This window comes from Artemia franciscana, unplaced genomic scaffold (genome assembly GCF_032884065.1).
Source record: "Artemia franciscana unplaced genomic scaffold, ASM3288406v1 PGA_scaffold_1180, whole genome shotgun sequence".
Lineage (NCBI taxonomy): Eukaryota > Metazoa > Arthropoda > Branchiopoda > Anostraca > Artemiidae > Artemia > Artemia franciscana.
This window is the reverse complement of record NW_027062618.1, coordinates 1,222,583-1,248,421: the sequence shown is the minus strand read 5'-3', so window position 1 is coordinate 1,248,421 and position 25,839 is coordinate 1,222,583. Positions and strand designations below refer to the sequence as shown.

General features: G+C 35.6%; 1 protein-coding gene across 1 annotated transcript in view; it reads right to left on the bottom strand.

Moving 5' to 3' along the window:
- Positions 1 to 25,826, bottom strand: part of LOC136041209 (bifunctional coenzyme A synthase-like) — a 74,529-nt gene extending 48,703 nt beyond the window's left edge. The window contains exons 1-3 of the mRNA XM_065725786.1: positions 24,318 to 25,826; positions 15,339 to 15,593; positions 8,649 to 8,831 (exon numbers count right to left, since the gene is read on the bottom strand). Of these exons, the coding sequence (XP_065581858.1) occupies positions 8,649 to 8,831; positions 15,339 to 15,593 (438 nt within the window). The 5' untranslated portion in view covers positions 24,318 to 25,826. The remainder of the gene's footprint in view (positions 1 to 8,648; positions 8,832 to 15,338; positions 15,594 to 24,317) is intronic.
- Between the last annotated feature and the right edge of the window lie 13 nt (positions 25,827 to 25,839).

Below are 25,839 nucleotides of genomic sequence, written 5' to 3'. Positions count from 1 at the left end.
GATTTCCGGTTCCCCCCAACTGCCTCCCCCCAATTACGCTGGATCCGGTTGAGATTTAAAATAAGAGATCTGAGTTACGAGGTCCTTCTAAATATCAAATTTCATTGAGATCCGATCACCCGTTTGTAAGTTAAAAATAGCTCTTTTTTTCCAGAATTACCCCCTTTAAACTATCAAATTTGGAGGCCAAAGTTCTACAGAAACAAACTTTGAAATTACTACGCAGACACCTCGATGATGAAAAACTAATTAGATTTTTAAATTCAAGAGTTTTCAAAGAATCATAATTGGTATTGGCAAGAAAAATATTAACGGTGGAACATGGCAGAATAAGAAATAAAAAACAAAACAAAAGCAAAACAGGAGAATTACATGAAAAATCTAAGTAATTATAGAAAAACGCGTGGTATTTCACGGGGGAGGGGCATAGCACGTGTCCTCCTTACACACATCAATGTGACATTATCATTCCTGAAAAAAAGAGAAGAATAATTTTGTTCCATATTATCATTGCTGCAACAGTAGCTGTAACCTAGTAAAGATAAAACAAACGAGACCTTAACAGTTTGGGGCAACAAACTTTAAGTAAAGGGCGATGCGGCTCAATAAAAAGCAAAACTCTAAAAAACAGTCTTAATAACAATATATACATTAAAAAAAAAACTAATTTTGATACTTATTCCAAATATATAAAAATTCATCAAGTTAAATGTTACCCATCAAAAGTTACAAGCTTCATTGTAAAAAAAGGGTGAAATATTCCCAAAACATCAACTGATCTTAATGAAAATCACGCCATCAGATACAAAATATCAGAGAACCCTTCTGTAAAGTTTCAAGCTCCTATATACAAAAATGTGAAATTTTGTATTTTTTGCCAGAAGCAAGTTCACGGACATATATTTATCTATCTTTTTTTTTTTTTAGAGGCGACCGTAAAGACTCAAAGATCCTAAAATGTCGGGAGAGGGTTAGTTTGAACAAAAACCATAATATCTAGTGTCCATTTTAAGTAATAAGAGTTATAGCCCCACAGTTAAGTGCCGTTTTTGGCCAGTCTGTGCAACAAAACATCAAAAATTCAGAATGGTTCGGAACCGATCGATTCAGAATGGTCCAAAACCGTTAAATGGAGGTTTACAGCTCACCATTTCCTGTCCCAAAACGACAATTTTGACCAAACTGGGTCTTAATGCCATTAATTGAAAATTCTGAAATAGTCAATCAAATAAAAACTATTTGAAAGTTTTATGTAAAATCCACCCCTCTTCTAAATCCCCACCGACAAAATCTTGTACTCTTTTTGGTTTTTCCTGTCTTGTCAGCTTGTGCGGCCTCAACGCATTATTCATCAGCCCCCCCATTGATTTTTTGAAGTATCTACTTCCACCACTTCCCCCTCCAAAGGGCACTGACCTTTAGTGAACTTGATAAGTTCCGTGTTTTTCATATACTTTCCAGTCTTGTGAATTCCATGTATTCTAATATTAATATATGTGTACAAGCAACTAATACAGAGGAGGAGCGGAGGGAGGGTTTCTCAAGGTCCATAAAGAGATAGCCACGAAATAAACACTATTTGATGGTCTGTCAAGATATAATAATCCTTTTCCTCCAAACAATGACTGAAAAGTCTGAAAAAATGTTCCCAGAAAAAAAAAAAAATCTAATGCCCTAACTTAAAATTCATGTTCACTTTTTTAATTTCATTACCTAAGTTCGCTAAAGATCGTTTTGTTCAAGGGAAAAAATAAAAAAAAATCTACAGGAACAATTGCTCCCCAGCCCTCTTCCCCAATTATCACCCTTTTTTTATTGCAAAACCAACTGCTTATACTGGTTTATTGCGTATATTTAATAAAACTAAAAACGAACAAAATTTAATTTAAAGAAAAATATGTTATTTTTTATGAATGCAGAAAGCAAAGTTGAAACTGAAAACGAACTAATTTTTCGCAGTTTTTGCAACATGTATCTACAAAATTAGCTCAAATAAACTGATATGTATCTCCCTATGACAACACTTCTAATAATAGATCTTATTACTCTAAAAGCCTTGAGACCATAGAAACACGGAAATGAAAACTTCGATTTTAATTAAATAATACTCCATAAACAAAGAAACTGCAAAACCATGAACAAATATTTATGCGCTCCATTGCTAGCCTGAAATATCGTCTTAACCTTTCAGAGCTTACAAAACATTCATTAATCACTCAACTCACCAGCCATCATTCATCAGAACTACACTTTCCATGCACTTCCTTTTGCAACTCACTCAATTCTTTACACTCACATATCATATGACCCAGACCCTTCACACAGAGGACAAAAGTAAGAATCATCCTGTCCTTGCCTCCTCCCTAGAATATTTCCTTCTTGTCGCAAGTGGTAAATTACTCACCTTCAATTCAATTATATACATTAACCCCCTCCTTTCTTAAATTCACCTTCAAAGAAATACCATTCACCTCCTGTCTCGCTTACCACTGCATAGAGGTGCAGGGAATCCGAAAAGCATCTTCAATGCTGCCAAACCTATACCTCCTGATCTCATAGAACATTTTAAGTCATCTTTGCCACCCCATTATCTATATCTAATCCATTGTTCCACGCTTCTACCCTCTACGATCTTGTAGACTATTCCTTACCTGAAACGGCCATGAACTAAGAGACTCCACTCTAAGAGGTTCTAAATAAGCTGATTAAAGTAGCTGCACTCAAAAGATTTTCACAATAAATTCTCAGAATCAAATCTTATTCACTAACCTACAAATTCTTAGCGAAAAAATTCATAAGTCTTCTCTAACTACTGAACAACTTATGTTTTCATTTATTCTTAGCCATTTCTTATAATATCCTAGCTATATTATTTCTAATTTGTCACTTTTCTGATATTCCAAAACTTCAATGCATGATGCATCACAGATACTACCTTATTCCTAAGAATATTATTCTGTATCCCTATATCTCCTATATTCCCTACCTAGATACTAATGTAAAACAAAATGTTTTACCCTTTACTTTACAGGTCACTCTAGATTTTTTAGTTCTTACCGAATTTGAACTTTTCCACCTCTCAAAATAATTTTATCTTTCTCACTGAATTGGCACTTCTTCCTAAGCAGTAGGACAACTCAAGGATTAGGACTAGTAGCACTAGGGTTACTCAAGATTCAACTCAAGCTTCTTTCTTAATAAATATTCCTGCAGTAAACTCATTGGCTTCTATTCAACTTCTGACGCGTATCTGCAACTAAGACGTGAACCTGAATCTATAACTCCTTTTCTGCGACAAGGAGCATGCCCATTCTTGACATATCCCGCGTCAAAACTCGGGCTCCCTTCTCTTCCAGAAACTTTTACAAACTATGTAAATAAATACTCATTAATTTAGGTGACCTGGCACATCCCTGCTTCACTTCTGTCTTATAATGTACTATCCAAGACAAATTCCAAACAATCCCAACCACTAATTTCGCAGAATTTGTCTTTAGGCTAGTTTTTGTAGATACGCATTGTATATACTACTGCTACTAACAACTCACTACAGCACCAAGCCACCTAAGGTGAACACATCTACGCTCAGTGCTCTTACATTCTAATCTTCCCTTGCGGCCTCCTCCCTCCTTAGTTTTGGAACTACTTGATTTTCGTTTGGCCTTAGGTGGTTGGCCTACAAGGATGATCTTTGGCAATCTGTCACCCTTCATCCACAGACCATATCCTAGCAATGTCATTCTTTCAACCATTATAGCCCTAGAAAGCAGGATTGAACCATATTTTTCATAGAGCTTGCTGTTTGAGATACGTCAGTCAATCGGGTGCCAAAAAATCCTTAGAGAATTTCTCTGGAAAACATCTAGCAAATCCTCCTCCGTTTTTCGAAACGATTCAGAACTATAGTTGAACATTGTTACCACTGTAGCTTCCAATATTCTAATCTTGGTTCACATACTGATCTTCCTATTCTTCGAAACTTATTTCAAGTATAAAAAAAACCCACGGTCTTGGCTATTCTACTTTCAGCGTCTTCACTCCACCCACCGTCTATACTAATAACACTACCTGGGTAAGTGAAACTGCACACTTGATCGATCTTCTCATTACCCAACATCACCTCTCCATCTTCACTTATTCCTAATCTTAACGACTTAGCCTTCTTAAAACTAATCTGAAAATTCGCGAAACCTCTGAAAATTCTTTCATTATGCTAGCATTTTCATCTAGGATGCTTAAATCATCAGCATAATCTAAGTATAGGTAAGTTTTACTTCCCCATTTAATTCCGTGCTCTTCCATTGCCTTTGTTGTATTCCTTAGGATGAACTCCATCAAAATGATAAAAATGTAGAACACAACCCTGCTTAAGTCCTGATTTAAGACAAAACGAGCTACTAACCTCATTTCCTAGCTTAAACGCATCAATGTTATTCTCGTACATAGCAGTAATCCTTTAATGTATTTATCATGTATAGCATATAAGGATATGATGTTCACTAAAACTCTTCTATCAGCTGTATCCAACGCTTGCTCAAAATCTATAAAGCTAAAGACTAAAGGAGATTGATGACTCAGGTACTTCTCAATTATGAACTGACATATACTCTAAATTTCCTAAAACCAAACTGTTCTTATCTCAAAACTTTGTCTACAGCATCTATAAGTCTAAAAAGTATCATCATATTAAATAATTTTGCTTCAAGCGGAAATCAGGTTAATGCCTCTATCATTACCATACTCATTCTTATCAACTCTCTTATGGAGAGATTAATTTGAATTTTCCTAAAAATCACAAGGTACTTCTCCTTCCTCAAAAATAATGTTCACAATCTTCAGTGGCTTATCTCTACCCTCACAACCACCATATTCTTTGTCAATTCTGGATTTTCGGCAATTTTGTCCATGGCCTCCACTTCATACCTCCTCAATTTATATTTTAATGCTTTCTCCACTTTATTTACATTCCTCTTATTTTCCCATAATTCTCAAATAATTCTTCTTTAGGCCCTTCTTCCTCTCTATTAATCATAAGGCATTTTCACTATCATTCCTAGCTACGTTTTTGACTCTCTTCCCAAAAACACGATCAGAGACCTCACAAACTAATTTCCTAAAATTATTCCATCCATTTTCTACATTGCCAGATTTTAAACTCTCCAGTTTAGCATTCAACTATTCCTGGAAAGTTTTTTACTTTCTTTCTGGAAAGTAGCTTCTGGAAAGCAGTATATGTTGAATATAATATGAAGCAATAATTATTGTTCGTTTCAAGTTTGAGTTTGATCTTTGTCTCCATCATGAAAACTTCGTTTTTTTTTTTTAATGATAAAGTATTCGTTTTTTGTTTAATAAATAATGAGACACTCATCACCTTGTTTAGGGCAGCTTAATGCGGTGGAATATCAAATTCTAGTAGGTTATTTATCTCTAGACCATGCTTAATTTGCAAACAAACTTTTAAGTGGGTGTTTTTTTTTATATGGAACAGCTTCATTTCGAAATATTAATATCAATGTAAAATTGTTTCCAATGAAATCTCTTCAAGACAATTTATCGCCAGACATAATTATTTTCATTGTACCAGATATGGAAATATTTCACCGCGACTCGCTGCTAAAGAACGCAAGTTTAAACACTTTCCACTTATTTAAATCTTAGCTTTTAGGTTAACAGCATCGACTTAAAATCAATACACAATCAATATACATATAAACATAGTATATATACATACAAACATAACATACATATACATATATATAAACATATGCATATGAACATATAAACATACAATCTATATATATAAAAATAAGTTGTCTGTGGATCTGTCTGTCAGGTGACGTCATGTTTCTGTGTCGACTGACGTCATGTTTTCGACTGACGAAATTACAGACCGGGACACCGGGACACAAATGACGACCGGGACACTGGCACATAGGGAATATAAATGACGACCGGGACACAAGGAATGTTCGATTAGCAATCACCATCAACAAAGCACCGGGACACAAATGACGACCGGGACACAGGGAGTATAAATGACGACCAGGACATAAGTAAAAACAAATTAAAAACTAAAAAAAAGGTAAAAACTACAAAAAAACTAAAAAGAAAAAAAAAACTAAAAACTAATAAAAAACTAAAAAAGCTAAAAAGCTAAAAAAAAACTAAAAAAGAAAATAAAATGAAAACGGAAAAAAAATGAAAAATAAAGGAGAAAAACAAAACTAAAAAAAAGAAAAAAAAACTAAAAAAAGGTAAAAAACTAAAACCTAAAAAAAGACCAATTCAAAAACGAATGTATATATAGACCGGGACACCAGGACATGACGACCGGGACACAGGGACACAACTACAACAGGGACGCCGGGGGGCTCAGGGGGATATATAAATGACGATGGCGACACAGGGAATCGTCGATTAGCAATCACCATCAACAAAGCTCAAGGGCAATCATTAGAATCATGAGGTATAGATCTGAATACGGATTGTTTTCCCATGGACCATTATATGTTGCATGTTCAAGAGTCGTTAAACCTGACATTCTATTTATATGCACAGACAATGGGACAGCAAAGAATGTTGTATATTCGCAAGTTTTACGTAGTTAAAAACATATATATATATATATATATATATATATATATATATATATATATATATATATATATATATATATATATATATATCTATATATATAAAAATAAGTTGTCTGTCTGTCTGTGTGTCAGGTGACGTCATGTTTCTGTGTCGACTGACGTCATGAAGTTAGTTGTCGTCATTATTGCTATGACGGTGACGTCATTAATGGTATTTAAGACATGCGTTCACGGAAAAATGTTTAATTGTAAAATGACTGAAGAACCTACAATGGCAACAGCCGAGGAAGCTGCTCAAAGAGTCTATGCCAAAAAACTTGCTGCAAAAAAGCGTGCCGAGGAATCACAAGAACAGCAGAAAACAGGCTTGCAGCTGATAGAGAAAGTAAGAAAAGAAAACGTGCCGAGGAATCACAAGAACAGCAAGAAAACAGGCTTGCGGCTAAAGAACGCAAAACCGCGCAGTTAGATGAAAATCCACCTGGAAAGCGAGAGTCAAAACATATCAAAACTGAAAATGATAGCGATGATGATTGGGTTTGGGATTTTGACTTGGATAAGGTCATCAATGCCTACCAGATTTAAGTTAAAAAACAAAGGGTCGGCGATATGTACTTCATAGTGACGCTGAAAAATAAAGAAGAAAAAAAACTGAAAAAATGTAAAAAACTAAAAAAACTAAAAAAAAAAACACTCAAAGATAAATAACAGACCGGGACACAAATGACGACCGACACAGAGGGAATATAAATGACGACCAGGAACCTCAAAGAAAAATTACAGACTGGGACACCCGGACACAAATCACGACCGGGAATATAAATGACGACCGGGACGCAGGGAAACAACTACAACGGGGACGCCGGGGGCACAGGCGGGATATATAATTGACGACTAAGACACAGGGATTGTTTGAATAGAAATTACAGACCGGGACACAAATGACAACCGGGACACAAATGACAACCGGGACACTGGGACACAGGGAATATAAATGACGACCGGGACACTCAAAGAGAAAATACAAACTGGGACACTAGGACACAAATGACGACCGGGACACAGGGAATATAAATGCTATTTATATGCACAGACAATGGGACAGCGAAGAATGTTGTATATTCGCATGTTTTACGTAGTTAAAAATATATATTTATATATATCTCTATTCACAGGTGGGACACAGCTACAATGGCGCGTAACTAATATGGCGCGTAACAACTTACGCGCGCGGGGGGCTTGGGTGGGCGCGAAGCGCCCCACCAACTAGGTGTTGGGGTGGCGCGAAGCGAGTTGTGTGTATGCATGTTTGTTTGTTTGTAAATAGAGCGTTTGCATATGACGTCATTATTAGTACATAAGGCTTTGTATATGCACCGTGTTGGGGTGGCGCGAAGCGAGTTGTGTGTATGCATGTTTGTTTGTTTGTAAATAGAGCGTTTGCATATGACGTCATTATTAGTACATAAGGCTTTGTATATGCACAGACATATAAATATAAATGCTATTTATATGCACAGACAATGGGACAGCGAAGAATGTTGTATATTCGCATGTTTTACGTAGTTAAAAATATATATAGATATCTATCTCTATTTACAGGTGGGACACAGGGACACAGCTACAATGGCGCGTAACTAATATGGCGCGTAACGACTTACGCGCGCGGGGGGGCTTGGGGGGCGCGAAGCGCCCCACCAACTAGGTGTTGGGGTGGCGCGAAGCGCCACCCCAACAGCTAGTATATATATCTATATTCACAGGTGGGACATAGGGACACAACTACAATGGCGCGTAACTAATATGACGAGTAACGACTTACGCGCGCGGGGGGGCTTGGGGGGCGCGAAGCCCCCCCACCAACTAGGTGTTGGGGTGGCGCGAAGCGCCACCCCAACAGCTAGTATATATATAAACATAGAAGATGAAGAATCAAAACCATAGCTAATTTGAATCAAATGGAACCTGCAATGAACTCGTTAAGAGATACGTACTCTGACGCCACAGTTCCCAATAATTCAGTTAAAGAAAAAAAGTGGGATAACTTACTTCTTCAGGAGGGATAATAGCCACCCAAACTTCCTGACAAAATTTGTTCCAGTTGGCTTCAAGTAGGACCACCGCATCGAGGACTACGATGTCCTTACCCTCAGTGCGCAATTTTTTTATTTCAGCTTTTGCTATTTCAGCAATTTGTGGCCAAACAATGCTATTGAGCTTATTCAAAGCATCCTAAAATAGACAAAAATTTTCAGTCATACACAGTTAAGTACAAAGTTTTGCTGACCATGGAAAGAGGGATGGGTGCAAGACAGAAACTTTCTCACTCAATGCAGAGTGGGGAAGAAATTAATTCAATGCAGCCATCTATAGGAAAAAAAATATATAGATGGGAAATTATGGATTCAAAAACTTAATGCCCAGCCCAACCCCACATTTCTAGTAGAAAGTTAGGTATGTAATATCCTGCTGAAATTTAATACATCGACAATATATATAAATTTTACACGACAAAAATCTGGGCCTAATGGACAGACGGGGTGAATTTTAAAAGTACAGCCCACTTGTGAGTCTTATCTACCGGCCATGTCTGGATTCACTGGACATTTGACAGGCAGTTCTTCACAGCAAACTTACACGGTTGAACTTCGTACCCCAGAAAATTACATTTGAAAAAATTGACATTTTTGACACAAAAAGAAAATTTACATTTGACAGGTAATTCTTCACTTAGACGATTGAACTTCGTACCCCAGAAATCAGGAATTTGTCCTCTATACGGAGAGGAGCTCGTAAGCCATAATCTTTAAGGATTTTTATCTTCACGGGGGAGGTGTTACATACTTCTGCTACCATGTCTTTTATTCGTTTCCGATTAAAGTAGCGAAATTTGTCTTCATACAAATGGTCATATAAGATTATAAATAACAACAGAGCGCAGTGACACGGTTATGCAATTATTAATAAAGCGCATATGAAAATCTAATGACAGACAGAAACAAAATTGTACTTACTATTGGAAACAAATAATAGTTTTAATTTAATGGGGTAAAGTAACAAAGGATTAGCTTGTATATATGCTGCGTTTTAAAAGAAAAAGCATTGATTACGGGTCAGGAAATACGCAACATGGTTTTAAGCATAAAAACTATATTTTAAGAACTAAGGAAATTATTGTCTTTTTTTAAAGAATAAATCCTTCAAAGGGTAAACAATTTTTAAAAAAAATTTCCATAGCAAATTTGTCGGTAAAACCGATCCAAGGTGGCTCCAACACTTATGATGTTGTATTGATTATAGATTAATACAAGCTCGAATATGAATTGCAACGGTTAAATCTTTCTAAGCCGAAATCTTCAGCTTTCAATTTTCCAAAGTGGTTAATTTTAGGTTTTTTTTCCTCCGTCCAAACAAAAACTGTTAGCTAACAATTTTTCCGACAATAATATTTGCGCCGTCCAACAAAAACTGTTGGCTAACAATTTTTCCGACAATAGTATTTGCGCCGTCCAACAAAAACTGTTAGCTAACATTGTTAGAGAATATCTTTAACAAATCGAATACTTATTGGAGAAAACTGTTGGAGAATTTATTTCTGTTGGCTAACAATTGTGTTTTCGCCGTCCAAACAAATACCTGATTGCTAACATTGTTGGGCAACAGCTGGGCGGCGAAAAAACCTTCTTACTGCGCTTACGCATATTTAGCTGCAAGCATTAACTAATAAACCAACAAAATTCAAATTCTGAAGGCTTTTAATAAGTGCACTTCAAGGACATACTAAATCGAAAGAGAATAATTAAAAAGCAAATAAGTATAATAAACAAAAGGGTCTACGGAAATCATAATCATTCTACCTAGAGCACAATCTCATCCTGATTTTCGCCAATTTTAACTTTACATTCTTTTTATTTATACATAACAAATTGTTTTGATTTTCTTTTCTGTAATTAGAGATAGTTGTTAGTTAACGCAAAGAGCATGGGAAACTATAAGAGTGGAAACTTCGGTGATTTAACATGGAAAGTTTCTTTCAAGAAATAATTTAGCTAAGCAGTAGAATTAATAATTTACTGTTAAAATGTACCGCCTCTTTTTCACTGGCATTAAAAAGAAATTTTCACGGAAAATTTGTGCCCTAATTCACCGAAAGTACGTAATAGCGCAGTATTAACGTTGGTTGAATTTCATTTAATCAGGATGACAGTGAATGACTGTAATCAGGGTCCTCTCCAGGATTTTCCAGGGAAAACGCACCAAAATGTGTTAATGCGCGGTTTTGTTATGTTTCTACGGAGTCGGACAAACATTTCGGGGGGAGATGGTTGAACCCCCTAGCATCCCCCTGGATACGGTCTTGACTGTAATCAAATTAATTTTAAAATCAATTAAAATTAGAATTAATCAATCTTTAGTTAAAATAAACGTTCTCTTTTTTATTAGCATTGGAAATATATTTTCCACAAAAATTTGTACCCTAATTGACAGATAGTTCATAATAGTGAACTACTGATTGGGGATGACTAGTCCCACAGACATTGCAGCGCTACCGAACTGAACCAGAATTTGCTTTCACCAATCATCATGTAAAGTTTATTTAATGATTTTCGGACACACTACTTGTGTAACCTATATTTTACCAAATTCTTTTAATTTCTGTATTGTGGTTTTATGTCTGACTACGATTTGAATTGTCTTCAGAGTTTGTTTATTGTTTTGCTATTCTGTTTCCCCAAACGCCTCTCCAGCCCAGAAATTTACTAACAACCAGTCAAATCACCATCGCAGACATCACTGCACCCAAAACCCTCCACAATCCCTTCTTACTTATATCCCTCCCAGTCACAAACTCCCTTGCATACCCTATCCACTCCATGTGCCCAAGATATTGTTGACTGGTTCGAGTCTCCATCCGTCATTTGCCAAAGTAAATACGACCTCCTTCCTCCCAGAAAGTTCCCACCCCACTTCCCTTTCCCGTGACCTTTTTGACTTCCAATCTCTCCCTTTCCTCTCTAATCAAAATCCACCCAATTCAACTCCTTCTTACCCTCTGTCCACGAAACCCGACCTCCAGCCCATTCGTTTTATCCCTCGTGCCTACCTTGTCAATGTAACTCAAATCTGAGATTTTCGCATTTGATAATTATCTTATAATAAATCCTGATTGCTATAACTTCCGGTCGTCTGGAAACAAGTTGTAGCTTCCTCATCATGCTTCGTCTATATCCTTGCCCGTCCCTCACCTCCAAATCCCCAGCTAAATTTTTCTCTTTCCCTACTTCTTCAAAGTATCATAATATTAAATCAAAACCCCACTCAGGAAATTCTCGAACTCATCAAGTCTCACTGTCGCGATTCCTCATCAGTTTGTTTTTCCTAAACTTTTAGTTACTATTGCTGAAAGTCTTAATTTTGAAAAGCTTACCGAACTCAAGGTGCTTTCAGAATCAAATTGGGTAGATATTAGAGCTATTACTGAAATACAGTTCCATGACCCAGGGTCCCTGTGCCTGACAAATTATTCAGAGTTTATTAAACTCCGTCATTTAGGCTGTCCCCCCGGAAAAAATGGTGGTGTTTTGTTTTTTTTACAAAGATTAACCTTCACCCAGAGGTTATTCGAGTCCCTAATTTATCCGAGTATGATGAAATCCTCTGGCTAAGTGTTAGACCAAAAGTACTACCTCATCCATTTAATATTACTGCAATAGCTATTTTCTATTACTCCCCAAATCGAAATATCGATTCAAAATGTAGATTCATCCAGCAATTGCAGACAAGTGCTGATTTTGTTATTTCTAAGTATGTTATTTTAATTAACATATATAATTTTTACAGCCCTAGCTCAGCTTTGCCCCCATTAGGTGGGAGTTATCATCTTTTGATTGTTTTATCCTCCTCCTCAAATTTTGAGAATTTTTTCTCAACTACTTATGGCGCTTACCACCCTATTCAAAAATTTTATCTTCTTTCTTTTGGCATGTGGCTGAATACTGAAGATTGGTCTAATATTTATAGTTTAAAAAATCTTGATGAGGAAATGTCTACGTTCTGCAAAAAGCTAATTAATAAATATTAATGTTCCCAGAAAAAAAAATATTTCAAAGGTTCTTCAGTGATATACCCTTTATTAACCAAACTATAATGATAATAATTAGAACCTAATTGAAGCTTTTCAAAAATGGTAAAACGGAGGAAGCCAATAAACAAAGAAAATCAATTAAAAGAGAAATTCGTAAATTGGCACGATTGTACTACAAAATAAGGTCGAAGAGTTATTCACTGAAAAACCAAAAATTGGTATTCCGATATTAAAAAGTTGTATGCCAGGAGGCTTGTGCAGCTTCACTTCAATCTACCCCAATCGCCTGATGTTACTACCAATAATCAAAATAAATTCCTTGCTTCCATTGTCCAAAGCCTTCCAGCATTGCCTGACCAAATACCAACAGGAGCCCTTTCACCTTCTTTTCCCACTATTTCCCCGTCTGAGATAGAAAGAAGTAACTAAGAAAAACTAAACTGAAAAACTGGAAAACTGAAGAAGTAACTGAAAAACTAAGAAAAAGAAGTGTTTGTCCTTTGGATATCCCGTTTCCTCTTATTAGAGCCTTCAGTGACTTATTTTCAAAGCTCATGTCTGTCCTGTCTAATGGGATTACCGAGTCTGGGCGAATTCCAACAATTTGGAAACAGGGTTTCATAACCCATTTGAAAAATAAAAGCGAAAGCCTGGTATTAAAGGCGTTCGTCCTATTACTCTTACTCCTATTTTTTTTTAAATTTATGAAGGATTCCCTGCAGATTGGCTAAAGGAAACAATCCTACCTCTTACTGACCTGCTGCAATTCGAGAACCTAAAATCCACCTCTACTTCCCACTACCTCGTTTCTCTTATTGACCACTGCGGGAAATACTCGAAAAGCCTAATTCCTGGCTAAATTTAATTTCCATTGATCTTCAGAATGCATTTGACCTTATTAACCACAATATTTTAGTTGAGAATCTTGTCAGCGAGTTCAATATTGCTCCCTTATTGGTGAAGTTGGTTGCTTCCACCTTCAGAAATAGATCGCAAGTTGTCAAATACCAGAATTATTATCTAAATCCTCTACTTGTCTACAATGGCATACCCCAAGGTACTCTCCAAGGTCCCCTCCTTTTTTCAGTCATGATTAACAGCCTTGCAAAGGAATTTACTGGCCGATGGAAATTTGCTGATGACCTAACGGTTGTTGAACTTGCTTTGGAAATTTAATAAGCGACCCTATGAGTATCCTCAATAAAATTGGAGATGAGGCCTTGAACTTAGACGTGACAGTCAATCCCTCTAAGTCCATGATATTGCCAATTTGTGTCCTCAAATCTTCGCCCTATTTTCTTAGTCCTATCCCTTCTTAATTTCTGTGTCCCGATTTAAACTCCTCGGCGTCACAATTTCTTCAAATTTAAAGTCGGATATCCACAGGAAAGACACCATCCATAGATTTTATTTTTTTACTTTTTAAATGACTTTTTACTGTTAATTTATTGACTCACAAATGATTATTCTTTTTCGTTGTTTTTTTTTTACATTTTTTCCAGTTTTCGTGTAATCATAGGATTTTTCGACTCCGAATTCCAAATTCAGCGCTTCGTGGGCTTGTGATAGAGATTTTTTTGAAATAAATATCTATCTCCTTATTTGACATGAGAAGCTAACTCGGCTCTGCCTGAACTTATTATAGACTATTGAAAATAATTACTTTATTACTTCGAAAAAAGATTGAACTAAGCTTAATTTTTACTTATCAAATTATACTAATTTGGTTGAGAATTAATAATTAAAGATAAGTTGAAATGGATCAATAAGTTAAATGCATAACCTGATTAATAAGATTAATAAATGAATTAAATTAAAAAATGAACGAAACAAATTATTGTTAATAAGGATTAAAACAAAATGATTATAACTGATTAAAAATCTTACATTCTTTGGGTCGACCAGACGTCTCTGAAAGTAGCCCGAGCTATTTTCTTTCCTCCCAATATGTTCCTGATTAACTTAGATGGCGTTTTTTTTCTTTTTCTTTCATTTTTTTTCTTTTCTTTTTTTTTCAAAGAATTTCACGTCTTCCTTGAGTCTATCCTGATTTTATGAACAAAAGTTATCTCCAAGGAGTCCTTGCTGTTTTGTCCTTTTATGGCCGAATCACAAATACATCAGAACAGATAATTAGTCAATTACCAACACTACCAACATCTTTTTATAGACAAAGATTTCGTTAAAAAAAAAAAAAATACTAGTCCGTTCATTTACCCTGTTAGTTTCATCTCCAAACGATTTTATGAACAAAAGTTATCTCCAAGGAGTCCTTGCTGTTTTGTCCTTTTATGGCCGAATCACAAATACATCAGAACAGATAATTAGTCAATTACCAACACTACCAACATCTGTCTATAGACAAAGATTTCGTTAAAAACAAAAAAAATACTAGTCCGTTCATTTACCCTGTTAGAAAAAACGATAGAACCAAGAGCCTTCCGGTTTATCGTGCCGTTAGCATCCTTAATTTCATCTCCAAACAATTTTATGAACAAAAGTTATCTCCAAGGAGTCCTTGCTGTTTTGTCCTTTTATGGCCGAATCACAAATACATCAGGACAGATAACTAGTCAATTACCAACACTACCAACATCTTTCTATAGACAAAGATTTCGTTAAAAACAAAAAAAAATACTAGTCCGTTCATTTACCCTGTTAGAAAAAACGATTGAACCAAGAGCCTTCCGGTTTATCGTGCCGTTAGCATCCTTAATTTCATCTCCAAACGCTTGCAGAACGTCTTTAAAACATTTTGTCCCAGGTAAATATGCCCGATGACCAAGGGCATCACAATCGACGATGAAAACACCCAAGTTTTCAAGACGTTTCGCTATTGATGATTTGCCACTCGCTATCCCACCGGTTAAACCAATCACATGCGGATGAATTGGAATATTTTCATTCATCTAGAAATAAACACGTACTTAAGATACATTTTTAAGTTGAAAATTAGTTTTAAACTAAATGAGTCGTCAGAAAATTACCTAGGATCAAAAATGAGAAGTTAGATAGCATAACAAAATAAAGCGAAAAACTGTTGAAAACCAATAGAAACATGACACAACTCTGCATATGTCCTAAGTCAGTGTTCCTAAAATGGTAGTGTGCCGACAGAGCTGCCAGTTGTTTTTTTTTATGAAGTCAAAATGTTTGTTTTTTATTGCTTAAATAGCAGCCGAAGTAGAGTTTAATGAGACAGTTTGAATCTTAAATTTAGATTGTGATATCATTAAAACTTTCTTTCGTTTTTTTGTATATATTATGTATATTATTTGTGTAAAAGAAAGTTATAACGATGGAAAATATTTCTTGTGCTTTTTTTAATTGAGTGGATTGTTTTTTTGTTGTTGTTTTTTTTTTACGATTATTATTTTCAAATATTCTCCTTTTTGAGAATAAAAGAATTTCTTATTTTTATGTGGGAGACATGACAGACCACCAAAATAAAAAATAATGATGTGGTAAGAAAATTAAGAGGCACTTCCTGTGGTGTTTTATTACTGAGGACGCGTTTTATTACTGAAAAGACAATATTTTTTTTTTTCATGGACTGTGGTTTGAAATGTGACCGGTTCGGCTGCTAATAAAGAAAAAAGTTAGAGTGACGTCCAAGGTTGGAAACTAAATTTATTTTTAAACTTGTCATCACTGAAAGGAGTGGAAGTGGGATTCTTGTAAAGAAAAATTTTGGTACGCGTACCCCCAGGGATACGAAAAGTATCTGGCGGGGTACATATTGCACCGGATTTCGATAGGTATATGAACCTTCACTGCACAAGGAACAGGATATTGGACATGAAATCACATCTCAGATAAAAATTAAACGAAGGAACCAAATTATGAAGGACTAATATTCCAGTGCGAATAATCTCATCCTTTTCATTGATCCAAACAAAATTCTTTTTTATAATATAATTTTCATTTATGTTTTACTATGGATAATTTTATTTCGCCTTAATATTATTTGTGTACCAAATAGAAAACAAATTATTGTTGATTGTAATTCAAACGCATCCACTTTTTCGCGAGGGGTACTCAGGAACGTCAGGTATGGGGTAGGGGAACGTCCTCACCCAATTTTCGGTCATTCGGTAAAAGAATAAGTCGGTAAAATCATGAAGCGAAGCGCCATGGTTTTTCGGACGCCACTAAAATTCTTTGTACCGTCAAATAAAGACCATGAAAATACTGACATGTCATCTACAGAAAGTTTGAACTTAAACGAAATACGCAGCAGTTTGCCGAATCCTACCGTGAATTTAGAGATGGTGCGACAATTTTCTATTTGGTTGAATAAGAGTATTGAAATAATGACATGATATGTAACGAAATTTAAATCTCGGTCGGTAAATGCAGCGGTTTTACTGACTCGTGCAGTTATTTTACGTATTGTGTTCAAAACAGGCATTATACTAAGTATGAAAAAAACAGTCAGTAAAAATGACCAGCCAGTCAGTAAAATTCCTTACTCCCCTCCTCCAAACATTTTGGCTAGTAACGGCCCTAGGGGTACTCAGCGTTGGGGAAATTATAAAAAAGGATAGTATACGTGTCAAAATTTTGGTAAACCCCGTTCTTGATAGTTGATTATCTCTTTAAGGTATTTATTGTCAATATAAACCACATGAAGCCCAAATGGTGGGTAATCAAGCAGTTTCTGGTGGATAATGGTGTCAGTAAGCTGCAGCCCATTAGAAAATACTGGTAACCTTTATATGATCTTACTTAAAGAAATTAGACGCATCAAGTCAAGGCAAGGAGCATTATCTTGGAAACTAAGACCCTCGCTGAGCCATATTGGTTGGAGTGTGAAGGGTTACTATCTTTAAAAATAAAAAAAAAAAACATTATAGGCTGGTCAAAATAATTTAATCTAGAAATTAAATTTTAAAAAAGTATGTTTTTTCAACTGAAGTAAAACAGTTCAAAATAGGGATGATACCTTTTTATTGACAGTGAATAGATATAAAATTATTGAACTGGATATTTCGAACACATATACAGCGTTCATCATCAGCATTAAAACTCATTTTTCTGCTAAAAATGATTTTCTTTTATCAGTTTTAGCTCAAATAATAAATAGGGGTTTCATTTGCAAAAAACATAGAAAAAACGCCTCTATCCTGTGGAGGGTGACAATTTCCCAGCATTACTTAAAGAACAATCATCAATTAAATAAAAGAACAAGTTTTTTTCATCGACAAAAATAAGGAAGAAGAAGAAAAAAAGGCGAAGAAATTTCGAATTGTCACCGAAAGGGTGACAATTTCCCAGTATTAATTTAAAGAACAATCAGGAATTAAATAAAAACCAAGTTTTTTTTTCATTGACTAAAATAAGAAGGAAGAAGAAAAAGAAAAAAAGGCGAAGAAAAAGTAAAAGGGAAGTAGAGCGGCTCTACCTCATGAACTTGGTATGACGCAAAAACCAATAAAAAATATAACTTATCCCATCATCTTTCTTTCACTACCACCCTTTAAATAACAAGACAACACAAACAAATGATAAATCACTCCGGAGAAAAAAAAACACTAAGGAAAACATAATCGCTAAATCACAGATATTTTAACTTTAAATAACGCTGAATCATATTGACAAGTGTCTATTTTACCATATTGGGGAGATCTAGTTTGTGGTAAAGAACTAAGTAACGTGCGATGTGACTCAATAGTAACCGAAACTGTAAAGAACAGAATTTTCATATCAATAGATACGTCAAAAGAATTGGATTATTATGCTGATTCCTGATATATAAGATTCATTAAGTTTAATGTTTCCCATCAAAGGCTGCGAGTGTGAGAAAATTTGCCTGATTTTCTGAAAAGGGGTAAACGCCCACTAAAGCTAAGGAATCTTAATGAAAAGGACACTGTCAGGTTCAGTGTATCAGAGAACCCTACTGTAGATGTTTCAAGCTCCAACCTACAAAAATGGGAAATTTTTTGTTTGTTTTTTTGCCAGAAGAAAGATCACGGATGCGGGTTTATTTTTGTTCTTATTATTTTTTTTTTCCTAGGGGTTATCGTATCGAACCAATGCTCCTATAATATCAGGAGAGGGGTTTCTCGCTCATTCGAATGAAAATTTAAAGTTCTAATCCCCTTTTTAAGTGACCAAAAGATTGGTGGGTAGCCAACCCCCTCCTCCCCCCCTTCCCTCAAAGTCGGCCGATGAAAATTTTGAGATAGCTGAATTGCACAATAACCATGCCTTTGGGGACAACCTGACGCCCCCTAGCCCCTAGGGAAAGGTAATTTAGTTATTAAATTTGCCCATTGTTTACATATAGTTTTTATTATTGGGAATTATGCATAGATTTTTAGTTGGAGGGGGGGGTGAGTGAATTTTATGCTGGGGGATTTTCCACAGGAGAATTTTCCATGGGGAGAAAAGTTTCAGGAGGGGAAATTAGTCAGTGATTGATTTTTCTAGAATTCATATGCGAAATTTTTTATATTTGTCTTAATTTTTCTTCGCTGACTCAATTTTACATGTGAAGATATTAAGGGTAATTGTCCGGGATAAATTTTTGCCGGGATTGCATTGTCTAGGGGATCTTTCCGTGTGTGTGGGGGGGGGGGGGTCCGTGTAGAGGATGACAATTTCCAAGCATCATCTAAGACTAATAAGGAATTAAATAACAAACAACTTGTTTCAACTGAAAGTAAGGAGCAACATTAAAACTTGTAATAAACAGAAATTATTACGCATATGAGGGTTGCCCCCTCATCGATACCTCGCTCTTTATGCTAAAGTTCTACTTTTTGTCCCAATTCCTTAAGAACGACTACTGAAACACAATGGTCGTTTAATTAGAACAATAAGACCTGATACTGTCACAAATATGCCGATCATAATTGACTTTGACACTTAAAAATACAAGAATTTATTAATCTCCCGAAAAGTTGCTTCAATGGTTCTGAAATCGGCCACTTGTCGACATACTGTAAAAATGCCAAGAAACGCGGCCATTCCCCTCAAAGTTTCAACAGAGCGACTAAAGAAATCCCTTGTCAGAACCCGATTCACCGTTTGAACTGTCAAAGCACCAAACACAAGCGCTACCATGGTAACTGCCCCTCAAACATGACTATGAAGCCGACAGGCCAATCTGTTTAAATTGGTTAAGGCTTATATTAAAAAATGCTTCGTATCATGGAGCCTAAACATTAGCCTCAGTGTAAAATTCGCCGTATTCAAACAACTTTGCCTTAGTGGAGGAACTATATGCACACAAGAACATTTTCTCTCTACGGACAATATGAAACTACTCGATATAGTACCATTTCATGTGCTCCACTTTGTTTCTGCGAAAAACCCTAAAAAACGAGGACACCCCTAGGGTGGACATGCTACAATAATAAATAAGCACTCTAACTAGGAACTGTTTGCAAAAGCTGACCATTTCCTTGCAGTGAAAGTGGACGATATTGTCACTGTGAATGCGTGCCTACTGAAAAATAATATGAAAAAAACTTCGTTTTCTTAAAGAGTTAAAGAGGCTGCGTCCCAAAGTCGAACCTTAAAACGTACAGGAATTAGAAGAGGCAGTTGGGGGGCTGCCGCCCCCCAAACCCCCAGCTTTTAAAGACTCTTTTGTACAGGTTTTTTGTTTTTTTGCTAACCCCCAGCTCTTGGCTTCGGAAAGGCCCTCTTTTAATTAACAAAAAATTGAAATGAATGAATAATGGAATAACTTCGAAAAATGTTAAACACAAAAATTTCAAAAAATTTCAAATTAACATGGGCTCTTATGGAGAGAAATCCGTTAATTAAATAGCTAATGGGTGGTTTCTGGAAAACAGGGAAGGAGTTATCGGATCAAGCTGAAATTTCGCGGATAAGCTCCTGGGCCGTAGGGGACCTTAACTTGTGAATTTCAGCCCGATCGGACAACGTTAAAAGGGGTGGGGGGGGGGGGGGTTGGAGGGTCGAAACTTTCGGGGGGTTAAGATTTTCCTACGAAACTTTCATGGGCACTTACTCGGAGAATTCCGCATCGAATGAGTCTTCGTACACCCAGATCCGATGTCGGATGTGACCTGTAGGCGTCTAGGAAAAAAAAGTAAATGAATTTTAAGTGGCTATGCGTGGTTTCTGGAAAACAGGGAAGGAGTTATCGGATCAAGCTGAAATTTCGCGGATAAGCTCCTGGGTCCTAGGGGACCTTAACTTGTGAATTTCAGCCCGATCGGACAACGTTAAAGGGGGGCTTGGGTTGACAGGTCGAAACTTTCGGCCATATTTTCCCCATGAAGGAAAAGTTGGAGGGGGATGAAATTTTGCAGGTTTCTTAGTTGGAGCTCGGGCTACGAAATGCATCCCTCCCCATCCGTCTGCGACCACTGGAACCGAAGATCGCTTAACATTGTCGTGTGTCGCCTCTTTATAGAGGCACGAGTGTGCCTCCTTGACTAAAGAGACAAAGCGAAGTTTGCAGAACACTGGAAAAACGAGGGATTGAAATTAGAGCCTCACATCTCCGTTGGGTTTTCTTGGAGGACTTCAATTTTGTGACTTAACAAAAAGTGATAATCCACGTACGGCTCTGCTTCTTAGCCTGATTCCAAGTAAGTAAGTAAGTAAGTAAAATATTTATTACCCGTATTTTTCACATGGAACAAAACGGAGTACAATGAAAAAAAAACAAATAAAAGAAAAGAAAAAAAGAGAAGAAAAACGGAGAGAAATTTAAGACACAACATGGAAAAATACATAATCAAGAACTGTAGAAATGTTTAAGCCAGGGGTGGTTCCATTTTGCCTGGAAATTAAAAATCAACCGGTTTACCGCGATACTGGGGTCTGCAATCCTATGTTTATCAATCATATATGTATTTCTCGTCCACAAGGGGCATCGCAGCAGGAACTTCGCGAACCTAAAATAAAGGGACCGGAGCTTGCGTTTTTGGGTGTCAGTTAATAAATTCCAAAATGGCGCGATATATAAAATATGCGGCAGTGCGACAGCATTATACATATTGGCGAGATACTTTCGGCATAAGAGGAGTCTGCTGGCGACGATAGACCCATACGCGGTGCGGAGTTTTTTCTCGACGTATTTGACGAGCAGTAGACGAGTTTCATTAAGGTTACGGCCTATGGGTAAACCCAGATACACGACATGAGATGAAACGGTGATTGACTAACTACCCAGTAGGAGGTGTTCAGGCTGAGAAGGACTATCGTTGAAAAAAGGAACTGCAGATTTAGAAGTATTGAAGGCCAGGCCGATTTTTCGGTATTCATCACGCAGGATCGAGAAATTCGATTGCAGACCCCTAATAGACCGACTTAGATTTAATAGATCGTCCGCGTATGTAGGTAGCGACACATTTATATTCTTGGAGATACATGAAACATTTACACATGCCTGGGCATTTAAAACACTGTAATTGTACAAACTTGGGGATAATAATGAACCCTGGCGGACACCTTTCTTTACTGGAACAACCACTGATTTGAGTAAGTGCTCTTTAACTCAAATCTGCTAATTTTACATATATATACCCCTCGAGATCAGTGTCTAACCTTGATCACATGCTTGTATCCAGTAGTATTGCCATTCTTGCAGTTCTGTGCTTAATAATTTTGTCGTCTCCGATCATTTGCCATTTTCTTTTAGTATTTTGAGCATTTTCACTATTTTTAATATTTTCTGAAAGGGAATTTTTTGGGGAAGAGGGAAGCCTAACACCACCGATTCAATCCTTCACCATGTCGTCGGTGATTAGTTTAATTATTTTTGTGCTAACATGTGCAAATGCTATGTCACAGAAGTCACTAGAGTCACTCAAGAGTACTCTTCCATAATTTTATCCTTTCATGTTGCATTAGTTATTCCTTATACTAAAATACATTTAAAAAACACTCCATTTAACCGTGCACCCGTAAGTCAAGAATCGAAGTGGCGTACTGAACAACGTATAGAATGGAATAAGGTACTCCACTACAAGTATTGCATTGATAATCATCTCGCAAAAATAAAGACACCATTTCAGCTTCTCCAAAATAGTTCCGACTTCAATTGATGAAACTCGTCTCAAAATAAATATGTTTGCGTCAATTATTTTGCACACCGAAAATTAAGAGCGAAAAAGCTGTTTTTCTCTCACACTGAAGTATGAATTGGATCCCAAGTGAAGGGCTGGTCACATAATTAATTTCTTCTTGAGGCTTGAACTAGCTTTCAAATTTTTGGGATTTGTGTATACCCTTATACCTTTCTCTTTCCCTCAAGAATATTTAAAACACTTGCTTTTATTTATTTTAACCCAAATTTTTCCTAATTCTCTTTTTTCACTTCGATTCTTTTTTAATTTTTTATATTTCAGTACATGCCTATACCTTTACCTTTCCCCAAAAAATATCTAAAACCATTCCTTTTACTGATTTAACCCCATTTTTCCTAGGTTTCACGCATGATTTTGAATCTCTTAGATTTTCGGCATTTGCTTCATAAATTTTAAATAATGACACATTATCCTATCAAGAGGGGTGACCCACTTTTTATCCTCCACAAAGAAAGTAATAAATACGACTCATCTTAAATAACATTGGAATGGCTACACACCCTTCAATTCATAATTTCAACGGTTTTCACGTTTTTAAATTGCAGTAGTAAAAACCTTACTGATGTAAAATTCCAATTTTTAAGAACTCCGGGGCTTAAATATTACAAATTCAAGCTAATCCTTTCTATTTCATATTTTATTTAAAAAAAATTTTTATATTTCTTACTTTTTCAGAATTTCCATAACAAAAAGACCTTTTTCGTATCAGAAATTCCAACTTCTTAAGAATTTAATGTCTTAAATGTCAAATTCTTCAAGTAAACGCTTATAACTTATTTTTTTCAGCTTTTTGTAGCAATTTCCACTTTAATCGAATCGCAATGGAAAAACCTCTTTCATATCTAAAACTTCCAGCTTGTAAGAATTTCAAAAGTTAAATATCACATTGTTCAACTAAGATCTTTCTACTTACAATTCATGATTTTCAAAATTTTCACTTTTTTCGAATTTCGTTAGCAATCCCCTTTTATGTAAAATAATTCCAGATTCTTAAAAATTCGGTATTTCATTTTCAAATTTCTGCAACTAGACTTTATAAAACAGGAAATTCAAAACTTTGAGATTTTAAAACTTTTGGAGAAAGTCTGAAAAAGACAGAATCGCGTGAAAATAATTTTAAAAACATGGATTTACCAAATTTTCAAATATTAGAAAATTTGTCCATCTGAAACAATGCAACTTATACCAATAAGACGGCGGTGAGTTATTTTTAAACTTAGTGAAGAAGCTGAAAAATAAATCCGAATTAAATCTGAATCGAATGATGTAAAAGCGGAGAAGCAAATTGAGCTTAAACTGATCAGTCTAAAAACGGACTAATCTAGAGAGTTAACTTAGACCGTCAAACGCAGGCAAATTATAGGGTCAAGTCCAGATTTTACAATATCAAACTTATTTTCCTGCTCCTAAGAATGACGAATAAAACATATTTTATTTCGTTCCTCTTATCTGAAGTGAAATATCCTTAGGAAATATCTGGAAGTTTAACTATTGAAATTATAATCTACTAGTAAACTCTAGATATGGTATTGACTACAGTAGAAAAAAATGAGTTACTTCTAGGTCAGGATCAGAAATAGATGGTCGAAATGGATCATAAATTGGCACAATTTTTGTACAAAGTGATGGTGCGATCAATTTTAAAAACTTCTTCACATCCTCGATACGTTCGTCCACTGGTTTAATTAGCTCAAAAAGAGTCTTACCTGAAACGGAAATCTGATTCTAACTAGGAGCCATGGCATTAAAGAGACATATTGACATAAAAACAATATAGCAAATTATTTATAATTTAATTTATTATAATATTATTTGATAAATTTGATTAAATATCTTAAATAATTCATATAACTCGATGAAATATTATGAACATTTTATAACTGAAGACAAACTCGGGTTCTTTTGCGTCACAGATTTAAGAAAAAGTAAAAACCTAACGTTAAGAAAAACTTCTGGAACTTGTTGAGCTTTAAATATCGCAAAAACTAAAAGGATTGAACATATAGCCAAATAAACCTAAGATATTAAATTATGCTTGCATATAAAAAAATCTAGATTTCCGAGTAAAAGCCCAACATTGAATAAACATTGACAGAAGTATAATAGTGGCAGGGCAACCCGTTCTACTCTGGCTTCCATACAAAAACTTGTGTTTTCCATTCATGCATATATTAATCATGAAACAATATGCTAAAGACTAATTTTCGCCGATTCCTAAATCAAAAAAGTTTCCGTTTAGGATACCTATATGATGCTCTAGATAATTTCCGGTAGTCGTCTTTAAAACGCTCAGTTTACAAATCTGGAAACGCACTATAAGTGAAAAATGAAATAATACCCAAAAACTCCTACGATACTTATTTTTAACAGCAAATTCTCTTTAAGCAATCTGATTCAAATTCCCTAATTTAAAACTAAAGCCATAGTTAGTAGCTTCAATATTATTCCATTGAAACGAAAGGTTTCCTATTTATGTACACATTAAATCATTGCCAATGTCCGCTTTTAACCCCCTTTCATCTTGATACTCTAACCCTTACAAGTTGTGGCAATTGAAGTAAGTTATTAGGAAAAGTAACGGTGGTAGAAATGTTAGTAACAATATGCATAGATTGCCTTTCAGTCAATTGATCTTTCCATTTAAGTATTCTCTGAAAGTTCCAACTAAAATACCAAACTCTATTCTTTAGATACGCCCTTTGGACAATCTGGATGCACATAGTGCGTTTTGATTTATTTTCTACATCTTTAGGCCGAAAATGACTGGACCGAGTATAAAACAACGAACCTATAATTTTAACACGGGACTGGGAGGAACTATATTGTTTCGTTAATTTGAAAAATTGATGTCTTACAGCAAAACAGGATATTTTCAATAGATGTGAGGAAAATTCTAAAAAGTCCACCATTGCATTTCAAAATCTCTTATATACTCTCTTCAAAAATCTCTTCAAAAACTCGCAAAAAAGAAGACACCTTTCATTGATGGTGGGTTGTTAAAAGAAATGTTTTTACTGATGTGGATTTTCTAAAAAACGTGAGATTGTCTCAGCAATACAAGACTTATAGTTGTCAAAGA